At 43.8% G+C, this 12,387-nt stretch overlaps 2 protein-coding genes across 3 annotated transcripts in view; both read left to right on the top strand.

The window, feature by feature from the left end:
- The window catches only part of LOC116613230 (sodium channel and clathrin linker 1), a 28,520-nt gene extending 22,903 nt beyond the window's left edge, over nt 1-5,617 (top strand). Inside the window, exons 22-25 of one of the 2 annotated variants that reach the window (XM_032373887.2) lie at nt 1,158-1,217; nt 1,691-1,769; nt 2,663-2,758; nt 5,161-5,617. In XM_032373887.2, the coding sequence (XP_032229778.2) occupies nt 1,158-1,217; nt 1,691-1,769; nt 2,663-2,758; nt 5,161-5,463 (538 nt within the window). In that variant the 3' untranslated portion in view covers nt 5,464-5,617. The other variant, XM_032373888.2, reaches the window with a different exon arrangement.
- Nucleotides 5,618-7,516: 1,899 nt separating this feature from the next.
- LOC5505537 (cysteine-rich hydrophobic domain-containing protein 2) lies at nt 7,517-12,387 on the top strand. Its single transcript, XM_001626270.3, has 6 exons — nt 7,517-7,855; nt 7,989-8,043; nt 9,122-9,277; nt 10,191-10,247; nt 10,533-10,592; nt 11,740-12,387. The coding sequence occupies exons 1-6, from the start codon at nt 7,731-7,733 to the stop codon at nt 11,788-11,790; spliced, it is 504 nt and encodes a 167-aa protein (XP_001626320.2). The 5' UTR covers nt 7,517-7,730; the 3' UTR covers nt 11,791-12,387.

The raw sequence follows: 12,387 nt of genomic DNA, 5'->3' as shown, positions 1-12,387 counted from the left end.
AACCCACCACACATAAGCCCCCCCCCCCCTCAGTACTCCGCAACGCGTCAGTGTCCTGTAAGTGAACCCACCACACATAAGCCCCTCCCCCCTCAGTTCTCTGCAACACGTCGGTGTCCAGTAAGTTATCCCACACACATAAGCCCTTCCCCCCTCAGTACTCCGCAATGCGTCGGTGTCCAGTAAGTGAACCCACCACACATAAGCCCCTCCCCCTCAGTACTCCGCAACACGTCGGTGTCCAGTAAGTAAACCCACCGCACATAAGCCCCTCCCCCCTCAGTTCTCTGCAACACGTCGGTGTCCAGTAAGTGAACCCACCACACATAAGCCCCTCCCCCCTCAGTACTCCACACACGTTGGTGTCCAGTAAGTGAACGCACCACACATAAGCCCCTCCCCCCCAGTTCTTTGCAACACGTCGGTGTCCAGTAAGTGAACCCACCACACATAAGCCCCTCCCCCCTCAGTTCTCTGCAACACGTCGGTGTCCAGTAAGTTATCCCACCACACATAAGCCCCTCCCCCTTCAGTACTCCGCACACGTCGGTGCCCAGTAAATTATCCCACCACACATAAGCCCCTCCCCCCTCAGTACTCCGCACACGTCGGTGTCCAGTAAGTGAACCCACCACACATAAGCCCCTCCCCCCTCAGTTCTCTGCAACACGTCGGTGTCCAGTAAGTTATCCCACCACACATAAGCCCTCCCCCCCTCAGTACTCCGCACACGTCGGTGTCCAGTAAGTTATCCCACCACACATAAGCCCCTCCCCCCCTCAGTACTCCGCACACGTCGGTGTCCAGTAAGTTATCCCACCACACATAAGCCCTCCCCCCCTCAGTACTCCGCACACGTCGGTGTCTAGTAAGTGAACCCACCACACATAAGCCTCTCCCCCCTCAGTACTCCGCAACGCGTCGGTGACCAGTAAGTGAACCCACCACACATAAGCCTCTCCCCCCTCAGTACTCAGCAAAGCGTCGGTGTCCAGGGTCTTGTGTCCACGTAATGTACTTTTAGCCCGCTGATCAGCGTTGCTATGGCCACTCTCTACTCCCCTCCCCTTTCGAACTAGAGCATCATGTTCTTGATTGAGTTCTTGTTTCCAACACCCCTGTTCTTGAGGAATGAATAACATTCTGGCGCTTTTCAGGTGGAAAGAGGAATCAAAGGCGGTAACTCAACGCTTCGAGCAGACGGTAGTAGAATTAAGGTAAAAAGTAGTCCACGACTAAGGTATTATACAAAACGATCGCGAACATACTTGAAGTGGCCAGCGTAGTGGAAAATGGTGAAAATGTAGAAACCACAGAGACCCTCGCCAAATAGAGGTGGCTCCATTCTCGGAATTGAAAAGTAAAATAAAACAAAAGAATGTGAGGAAATCCACGGAAGAAAAACAAATCTGCCCTTTCAATTATAAATGACCAGAATATTATATCTTCATTATTCGCCGCTGCTTGATTTCCCCTTGTTAGTCTTGTATGCTTTTCAGATTTATGACAATTATCTTATAAAGAGCATATCGTGTAAATTGGGCTTTGTTTAGGTTCGATCAATTTTAGTCAATTTAATGACTTAATACATGAAATATCTGATATTTCGTATCTAGATTATAGTTTATCATTATATTCAGGGAAAAGATATGCCTGAGATAATTTCAATATATCATTTTTTTTTCGCCAGACAAGAAATCAATAAACAGCGCAAGCGAAACGACGAGTTGAACAGCCATCTTGTTGACGAACGACAAAGGGCAGACCAGGTGGGGATTAGAGCTGGTGCATATCACCCTTATTTGAACCAATTACAGCATTTTAAACAATCAGCCAACCAGCTTTCCTTTACGCTAGCTCCTGTCAAAATATGCGAGATGTAGCTATCATCTCTCAAAAACATGTAAAAAAAAAAACTTTGCAAATTTACATGAAGTTTTAAAATGCGACTTTATTTGCTTGATGTTTGTCTTTAAAAAATGGGTTAATTATACAGCCAATCTTGCCCGTAAATAACCAGGGCGTCATTGGAGACCTCGGCCGGTAAGTTGACTAACCCGGTTACAACTGGGAATCTCGGCCGGTGAGCTAACTGTCCCGGTTACTACTGGGAATCTCGGCCGGTGAGCTAAATGTCCCGGTTACTACTGGGAATCTCGGCTTGTGAGCTAACTGTCCCGGTTACAACTGGGAATCTCGGCCGGAAAGATAACTGTCCCGGTTACTACCGGGAATCTCAGCCGGTGAGCTAACTGTCCCGGTTACTACCGGGAATCTCGGCCGGTGAGCTAACTGTCCCTGTTACTACTGGAAATCTCGGCCGGTGAGCTAACTGTCCCGGTTACTACTGGGAATCTCGGCCAGTGAGCTAACTGTCCAGGTTACTACCGGGAATCTTGGCCGGTGAGCTAACTGTCCCGGTTACTACCGGGAATCTCGGCCGGTGAGCTAACTGTCCCGGTTACTACTGGGAATCTCGGCCAGTGAGCTAACTGTCCAGGTTACTACTGGGAATCTCGGCCGGATACTAACCGGCTAACTGTCCCGGTTACTACCGGGGGATTAGAAATAACTCAACCCCAGATATGGCCACTTATTTGTAAGCAGAACTCCTCAGGGTTGGGCTGCAGCTATAACATATTCGTTTTGTCTTGTTTCTCAGCTCGAGTCAAAACTAGAGACTTCGAAGCAGGCCATTTCTAAGTTGCAGAAGATGGCTTCAGACGCAGAAACCCGAGCAGACGCAGCAAGCGTGCAGGCAAGTAACAAAATTAGATAAAAAAGTGACCTCCCGACTTACGAAAAACAGTACCCGTACAACACAAACCTGTACAACACAAAGCCTTACAACACAAACCTGTACAACACGAACCTGTACAACACGAACCTGTGCAACACAAACCTGTACAACACGGACCTGTACAACACAAACCTGTACAACACGAACCTGTACAATACGAACCTGTACAACACGAACCCTTACAACACAAACCTGTACAACACAACCCCGTACAACACGAACCTGTACAACACGAACCCGTACAACACGAACCCGTACAACACAAACCCGTACAACACGAACCTGTACAACACAAACCTGTACAACACGAACATGTACAACACGAACCCGTACAACACAAAGCCTTACAACACAAACCCGTACAACACGAACCTGCACAACACGAACCCGTACAACACGAACATGTACAACACGAACCTGCACAACACAAACCTGTACAACACAAACCTGTACAACACGAACTTGTACAACACAAACCCGTACAACACAAACCGGTACAACACAAACCTGTACAACACGAGCCTGTACAACACAAACCTGTACAACACAAACCCTTACAACACGAACCTGTACAACACGAACCCTTACAACACAAACCCGTACAACACGAACCGGCACAACACGAACCCGCACAACACGAAAATGTACAACACGAACCTGCACAACACAAACCTGTACAACACAAACCTGTACAACACGAACTTGTACAACAAAAACCCGTACAACACAAACCTGTACAACACAAACCCGTACAACACAAACCTGTACAACACGAACCTGTACAACACAAACATGTACAACACAAACCTGAACAATTTGGCATTTTACAGCGCAACCAGTAAAACCGTGAACACCTTAAATATGTGTGGAAAGTTTATTGTCTTCTGAAGAATCAGACGCGAGAATTCAGACACTAAGACTTGTTGAGACATGTTTCTAGTTGACTGTTTGAATATCTCGCAAGTGATTGGTCGGAACAAACATTCCACACATATTTCCGGTGTTCACGTTTTCTTGGTCGCGCTGTAAGCACCCTATTTCTAAGAACTTAATTAGCCTGGTGTGGAAAATAGGGGCTTACTTGAAAGATCACTCAAAACTTTTGTCAAAATTCTGATTTACAGTTGATAATGCACTCTTAATTTTAAACTCCCACCCCCACCCCCATGGTCCCGGGGAAGTGTGGGGTTACCGTGGGGGTTTAGAGCAGTTTTCAACGAGAATCTGTCCCGAGGGGGGTGGAAATGATGGTTTTTGACTCTTAGACACGTCCTCACCCTAGGGGAGTGGGGACGAACAAAAAAAAAACCTTAGGGTACTGGCTCATCTTGTTGCTTGTTGTCTAAAATTTCATGTAGTTGTACCGTTTGCACCCAGAAGGGTAAGGGCATTTGACTGCAGTTTTGTGTCGAGAGGGTGGTTTCAGTTTTGTTTAGGATTAAAATTTCCCTGCTAGCAGAGGCCTCTTTTCTCTGTATTCCGCTGGGCTGGAGTTCGCGAACGCTAGCCCAAATCCTTCACACTTCCGCGGGACAATGGGGGTGAGTGTGCATAACAAGAAAGAAAATATACTTTTCATAAATGTTTGGTGCATTTTTGTAGTTAAATACAACATTGGCTTACATATATGTGGTGTTTAGCTTGTATGCTGTAGTTCAATACAACATGGGCTTATATTTTGTGTATAGCTTGTAAGCTGTAGTTATAAATACAACATGGGCTTATATGTTGTGTTCAGCTTGTATGCTGTAGTTAAATACAACAGGGGCTTATATGTTGTGTTTAGCAAGCATTCTGACTAGACACTGTTATTGTTCAGTGTATATGAAAAAAATGTCCAATTAAGAACCTACACATGGTATAACTAGAAAGACTACATTCAAGCTGTAGAAAAACTAGATGGTCTGCGTAGACGTGGTGTAGACAAAGTACGAATCAACACAAGGTTGAAAAGGTATGTTAAACGCCTCCGTGAAACAGACGTCCGTCCGACGAAGGGCTAACGCTCGAAACGTTAGCGCAACCACTCTGTTTCACAGAGGCGTTAAACATACCTTTTCAACCTTGTGTTGATTCATACCTTAAGAACCTACACAGCCTGATTTGTCAAAAGGTAAATTAATTTATTAGAACCTTAATTTTAGGTTTTTATGCGCAGGTGTTTACTGTATGCACGACAAAGACAGCAACTCAGTCGATACCGGTCAATACGATACGAGAGTATCGACAATAGAATAATAGACGTGACTATCGACAAAAGAATAGTACACGCGACTATCGACAATAAACTAGCAACCATTACGAGGTCCCCGAGATAATGGGTGACACGAAAACTAAGTGGATGCTAATGCCTTCCTCAGGTATCAACTCTGTTAGATCGCGAACGGCAACTCCTGCACGAGCGAAAGCTTTTAAACCGCGAGCTTGAGAAACTAAAACTCGAGAAGAGTAGGCCTGGGAACAACAGAAACCGGGAACCACCACAGCGCCTTTCGGATCTGCAGAACAACCCAAACGTGGGCTCAGCAAATGGTTATGAGCCGTCAGTTCGCCTCGACTTGATGTCTCCGCGAGACGAAAGGCTCATTGGGGATTTGGATGGTTTCGGACGTAGACCACATTCTGGTGAATATGGCGCTTCAAGAAATAGGGTGATTCTTTAGATACCGCTCATCGCGTGTACAATTGGATGAACATGATTCTTTGACCAACTCAACATAAGCATATCAACATCGTCAATATTACGTGTGAAGATACTGAACTATTGCTCAATGTACATTTTATTTCTATCCATAATAAAAGTGGGAAGAATTTAAACACCATGAGTTGATTTGCCGCTTATTATTGCCAAAATGTTTGTCCAAATTACAATATCCTCCGATACATGCTCCGACCAAGCACTTTTTGCGTGCCCGAAGAGAGAAAGAGCTGAATATTCGATGTTGTACTCTTGATCCTACTCTTGTTATGTGCCATGTAGGGTAACGCAACGAACGAATTCAAATAGGCACCATCTTGGGTGGCCAATAGGCACCATCTTGGGTACATCTATATATATTTGATAAATCTAATTACGCAAATCCACTCCGACCGAAAACACCCCCCGTATTGGTTAGGGTCCTTGGTCGTCGCATCATGCCCCAACCCCGTCTTGGTTAGGGTCCTTGGTCGTCGCACCATGCCCCCCCCCCCCCCCCCGTCTTGGTTAGGGTCCTTGGTCGTCGCACCATGCCCCCCCCCGTCTTGGTCAGGGTCCTTGGTCGTCGCACCATGCCCCCCCCGTCTTGGTTAGGGTCCTTGGTCGTCGCACCATGCCCCCCCCCGTCTTGGTTAGGGTCCTTGGTCGTCGCACCATGCCCCCCCGTCTTGGTCAGGGTCCTTGGTCGTCGCACCATGCCCCCCCCCGTCTTGGTCAGGGTCCTTGGTCGTCGCACCATGCCCCCCCGTCTTGGTCAGGGTCCTTGGTCGTCGCACCATGCCCCCCGTCTTGGTTAGGGTCCTTGGTCGTCGCACCATGTCCCCCGTCTTGGTTAGGGTCCTTGGTCGTCGCACCATGCCCCCCCCCCCGTCTTGGTTAGGGTCCTTGGTCGTCGCACCATGCCCCCCCGTCTTGGTCAGGGTCCTTGGTCGTCGCACCATGCCCCCCCCGTCTTGGTCAGGGTCCTTGGTCGTCGCACCATGCCCCCCCGTCTTGGTCAGGGTCCTTGGTCGTCGCACCATGCCCCCCGTCTTGGTTAGGGTCCTTGGTCGTCGCACCATGTCCCCCGTCTTGGTTAGGGTCCTTGGTCGTCGCACCATGCCCCCCCCGTCTTGGTTAGGGTCCTTGGTCGTCGCACCATGCCCCCCCGTCTTGGTTAGGGTCCTTGGTCGTCGCATCGTGCCCCCAACTTGTACAGTCAATATTCCGGTCGGATCAAGTTACTCAGAGACAGAGATAGAGCCTGGGGTACAGAGCCTGGGCTACCTGTTGACAGAGCCTGGGCTACCTGTGGGGGCATTCGCATATACAATTCGTACTACAGCAACCTCCTGATATAGGGCATATAATCGTACTAAAGCGTCCTCCTGATATATTAGGGGCATACACACACAATTCGTACTACTGCACCCTCCCACCCGCACCACCCCCCCTCCCTCGCAAAAACGAAATATTCAATAGGAGTTATAGGCTTTACGAAGATTGGACATATTAAGGACGATCGCGCCTAAAAAGGCGCGAATCGTAATATGACGTATGCGAAGTTACATCTACTGCATAACTCTTATTTCGAGAGAAAAACGCAAACTGAAATGATATATTGGTTCAGGCCGTGAACAGAACGAGTAAAACAAAAGATATACGAGCGTGGAGAATGTAGGGAGTGGGATATCGCAGCAGAAATTGTGAAAAAAATTATTAGGCAATTCTAGTTGCAGGGCCGCATACAGGGGGGTGGATTGGGTGGATATCCACCCCCCTTCTTGAGCCAAAAAAAATTGAAAAGTCACTTTGTTTGAAGAAACTACGGAGAAGGCACTGTTCATGTGCAACCGCCTGCTTGACTTTGCTGACGCGACAAATTCAACTCAGCTTGAATTATTGCTAAATCTATTTAGTGACCTACCAAGAACCGCTGGATCAGTTATAAGCCGTCTCTCCAGCCATTTTGAAATCCTGGATGCGCCCCTGGGTTGTGAGGAAAGACTACCCTTTGGCGGTCGACTGACTCGACGCGTGCGTATCCTCCATGCCCAACTAAGGAGTGCTCCAAAGGCAGAATATGATTTATGATAGGAAATGATAGGAAATGATGGTAGTTTACTGTGACGCAATACCATATTTACATACATATGGTGAAGAAAATTCTGCTATAAAGTACCATGCGATTCTCTATGGCCGCTGAGAGCGCCTTGTTGAAAGCGCTCTAAAATCTTTGTCGAGTTCTTGTGAATGGCGAACTTTGACGCCATTTTTGACGAAAACATTGAAGGCGTCGAGGAATCTCGCATTTCTGAGGACTATGTTCCTAATCAACCGGAGCCCGTGGTCGTTCGAGGAGTCGGACACATGACCCTGTAAGTTTGAATGTTTACAGCCCTCAAATCCAACACTCGGTCAGTCAAAATATCCCATAAACTTACCCAAATCATGGGCTTGTTTTCGAAGTTATCATTATTGTTAACTATTTTATACTTTATTTGTTTACAGGTTTGGTTTAAACAGTAAATTTGACCCGGATTTTCCTCAAGGACTCAACGCGAAGGCAAGTCAAGTCATGATGCTACATTCGTGATCGCAATGTTGTGTTTTTGTTGTCAGATAATTTAGCTTTACGGCATGTTCAAGTCAGTTTTTACCACCGTTGATCAATGATCAGCAATTTTTATACGCTTAGCGTTTAGCAAATCTAGTTATTCTCACTGTCTCCCTATTTAGGTGTAATTTTATTGAATTCGTTCGAACCTTTCCCCTCTACGTTCGAAAGTATTATCGTATTGTTTTTGTTCTGTTTTGTCATTGTGGCATTGTGTACCTAAACTTCTAAGATATGATTTTGTTTTAGTCTACTTGTTTCTAGATATGATCTAGTTCTAGTTAAGATCTGAAATAACATTGTAATGTTAAACTGTGGCCACGCATTCACAAGGACATTTTTTTATTTCCTGAAAATGTTTAACTCTGTTGTAAAAAAAATATTAATTCTTAATGGTTCAAAATACAAATAAGACTTTGTTTATTATCATGTTATTTTTTACAGTTAATCGATTGACAGAAACAACTTTTTTTCTTAGCAAAATGTGGTTATCACAGTGAAAAGAACTAGTATTCCCTTAATTCGTTATTATAAAACCATGTTAGAGTGATCCCCCACTGAAAACACAATCCGTCACACATTATGTGAGCAAACAAACTCTAAAGCAATTCTGGGGTGTTTTGTGATGCAAGAAAGACCATAAAAACTACCTTTAATAGTCATGTCAGCAAGCTATGATACATATCCATGTAATCACGCCATGAAATCATGTAAAAATATCTCAGTTGGGCTGGAAAACAATACACAATCCAATTTCATCCCGGGTTGAATAGACCTCAGCCCAGGCTAGATTTGAGGCACATAATCGGTAAGCAGCTACCCAGGCTGAAGTTTCAGCCCTGGCTAGATTTGAGGCACATAATCGGTAAACAGCTACCCAGGCTGAAGTTTCAGCCCTGGCTAAAATTCGTCATGCAACCGGCCCCTTAGAAATTTTTTTCAATGAAAAATGACTTTCAAAGTTGAAAAGCGCCCAATACACAGGGCCTTTTTTCACATCATGGACCCCTGTTTTGTTTCAACATAGGTTGCCCCAGAAGAATATAAAGCAACCATAAATCGTGTGAATCGAGTGTTAAACAAGACAATGCCTGTCAGTGTCCGCTGGTTGCTTTGTGGCTGTATCTGTTGTTGTTGCACACTTGGTATGTCTCTATGGCCTGTCGTCTGCCTTAACAAAAGGGTAAGTGTTTTATTGATCTTCAGATCAATTCTACATACAGTACCAAATGGCCATCTGAGGCCTCATTTTCTCAAACACATTATGGAGCATGCTTCAGTAGATCAGGGGTTTCAATAACTTTTGAGGTAGCAGGCTGTGCTTGGGAAGTAGGCGGCTGGGACTTTGATGCATAGGATAACGGCTCAAGGTCCCCAGATTGGATAGGGCATCTCACCAGTTGATAAAAATTGGTCAAATAAAATCAATGGAAATGGTGCAATTCTTCATCAGTACATCAATGTTTTAAGTCGCCGGTGGTGAGTATGGAAGTAGCCTGTAGTTCACCGCCAGGAACCGCCTTATAATAAACCCTTGGTAGATCAATTCTACATAATAGGCATCAATTGTCTCATTTTCACAAACACATAAATGTACTGTAACCAGTAAAATATTGTGAAATTTTCAATTTTCTGCTGACAAATCTCAATTGAGAATTCAGGCCTTGTGACTTGTTCCACTATTGGATTGCTTGAATCATTAGAGAATAAAAATGTCATAAATATTTCCACTGTTCACATTTAACACAAATCTGCATTTATTGATGTGTCCAGGCAACCTCTAAAAGGCTACATGCACTGTACATACACCTATTCCAAATAAGTGTGAATAAAATTGTATATTCATTGGTTTTGTCACTTGTCTATTTTGCCATGTTAGCTTATATTTAACCTTCCTTCAGTAGCATGATTTAGGTTAATTACACCATTTTTATTTCATTTTAAGTTGGTTGATCAATCCACAAGCCCTGGGAAGTCAACTATTTTATTGGGCAATTGCATGACATACTTTTCACGAAGCTTTTTTTCTAGTGCATTATTGGAATTTGCTCTTTTAATCGCTTTTCATGTTTCATTGTTTTTGTTTCAAATTCCAGACCAAGCATTCTTTAAACAAAATCTTAGATGCAGAAAATTGCCATCTTTACCATAAGGTACTGTAACTGTCAACTTGTTAGACAACTCTCATTTATTGGTTTAGCTTTTATACCGTAACTTTTGCATCATGAGCCTTGGGATAATCTTGACAATGGCATAAAATTTAAGTAAAGATATCATTTGTATATACATCATTTTCCACAAAAGTTAAAACATACTAATTCAATCTTGTGTTGATTTATTTCCCCAATTGTTCACCAGCCCTGTGTGCGTTTGTAAGCATTTTCCTGTATTAAATTATTGGTTTCTTTATTCTGTTATGCTTATTGTTTTTCTGACAGCTTGGATTACATTGGAAACTCAGCAAACAGAAGTGTAACTCTAGTAATATGATGGAATATGTGAGTACTCCATGCAACACAAGCTTAGTTAAGGGAGGAGTAGATCAATCAAAAGACATAGTTGTTGCTGGTCCAGAATACAAAATATTCACTACAGGCATACAGGGGGGAAGTGGGGCCTCCAGTACCTTCCTAAGCTAGGGCACATTAATGACCCTATGTTGCCTCCAGTACCATCTACCTTCCTAAGCTAGGGCGCATTAATGACCCTATGTTGCCTCCAGTACAATCTACCTTCCTAAGCTACTATCTACATACCTTCCTAAGCTAGGGCGCTTTAATGACCCTATGTTGCCTCCAGTACAATCTACCTTCCTAAGCTACTATCTACATACATTCCTAAGCTACTGCGCTTTAATGACCCTATGTTGCCTCCAGTACAATCTACCTTTCTAAGCTCGGGCGCATTAATGACCCTGTGTGGCCTACTGTACATAATCTAACTTCCTAAGCTAGGGCACATAAAAGACCCTGTGTGGCCTCCAGTAGCTACTGTACATAATCTACCTGCCTAAGCTAAGGCACATTAATGACCCTGTGTGGCCTCCAGTAGCTACTGTACATAATCTACCTGCCTAAGCTAGGGCACATTAATGACCCTGTGTGGCCTCCAGTAGCTACTGTACATAATCTACCTTCCTAAGCTAGGGCACATTAATGACCCTGTGTGGCCTCCAGTAGCTACTGTACATAATCTACCTTCCTAAGCTAGGGCACATTAATGACCCTGTGTGGCCTCCAGTAGCTACTGTACATAATCTACCTTCCTAAGCTAGGGCACATTAATGACCCTGTGTGGCCTCCAGTAGCTACTACAATAATCTACCTGTCTTAGGTGTTCATCTCAGTCGTGAATTTCATCTGATTGTATAATGGAGAATTTCAATTTATCTTTTACTATAAAACTGCTCTATTCTATTGAAATTTGTATTTTTAAAAATAGAGAGTTTTGAGTATCACAAAAACTAAGCGACATTATGATGCAATTGGAGTCCACAGTACATGTTTAGTCCACCATCTTCCCAAGCCTTCTGTGCCTATGATGCTTATCAGTAGAGATGACTCACTGGTCAGCTTGGATGTTTATTCTTTTTCATGTTTTTATATTTATAAATATCATTGAAATCAATTTTTTTTCTATTTCCAGGTACTGTTGATAGAGTTTTTACCAAAAGCTCAAATTCTTCGGCCGGACTAGTTATTAATTTGTTGGTGAGGTACTACTAGCGAAGTATTTTGCTGAACTGAAGATTATAATAGATGAGTTTAAGAACTGTTAGGAGTTTGGCAGTCTATGCTCAGAGTACAGTGATGGAAGATGATATGGAATGTTGGGTTATTAGTTCTAAGACATGCATGTCTTATGGTTAAGATTCTATGTACTTTACAGCGGAACCCGGATATCCCAAACTCTTACTTAAACTAACTCTGATTTGCCTTCATTGTATTAACATCATGCGAATGCACCGGGGAGATATTCATTGTGACTGTCAAAATTTATGATTTCTCTCTTATTTTGATATTTCTGTTGAGTTTTTGTCACTATTTCTAATGCTCCATACTTGCAAATCAGCAAAGAATACACTATACCACTGGTGTGTGTGAGGTTGAGACAATGATGAAGTTTGAATTACCAGAGTTTCACGGTATGAAAAAAGTTCTTAATTAGTTTTTTTTTCATCAGGAGTGTTTTTACTTTGCCGTACAGTATATGCTGTGCAATTATGATACATGGGGCATGTGTAAAAAATGTACATAATAATATCTTATTTTTTTTAATTATATTGGACACTGA

The sequence above is a fragment of the Nematostella vectensis genome, chromosome 10 (assembly GCF_932526225.1).
Source record: "Nematostella vectensis chromosome 10, jaNemVect1.1, whole genome shotgun sequence".
Taxonomy (NCBI): domain Eukaryota; kingdom Metazoa; phylum Cnidaria; class Anthozoa; order Actiniaria; family Edwardsiidae; genus Nematostella; species Nematostella vectensis.
This window is presented reverse-complemented; position numbering and strand designations above follow the sequence as displayed.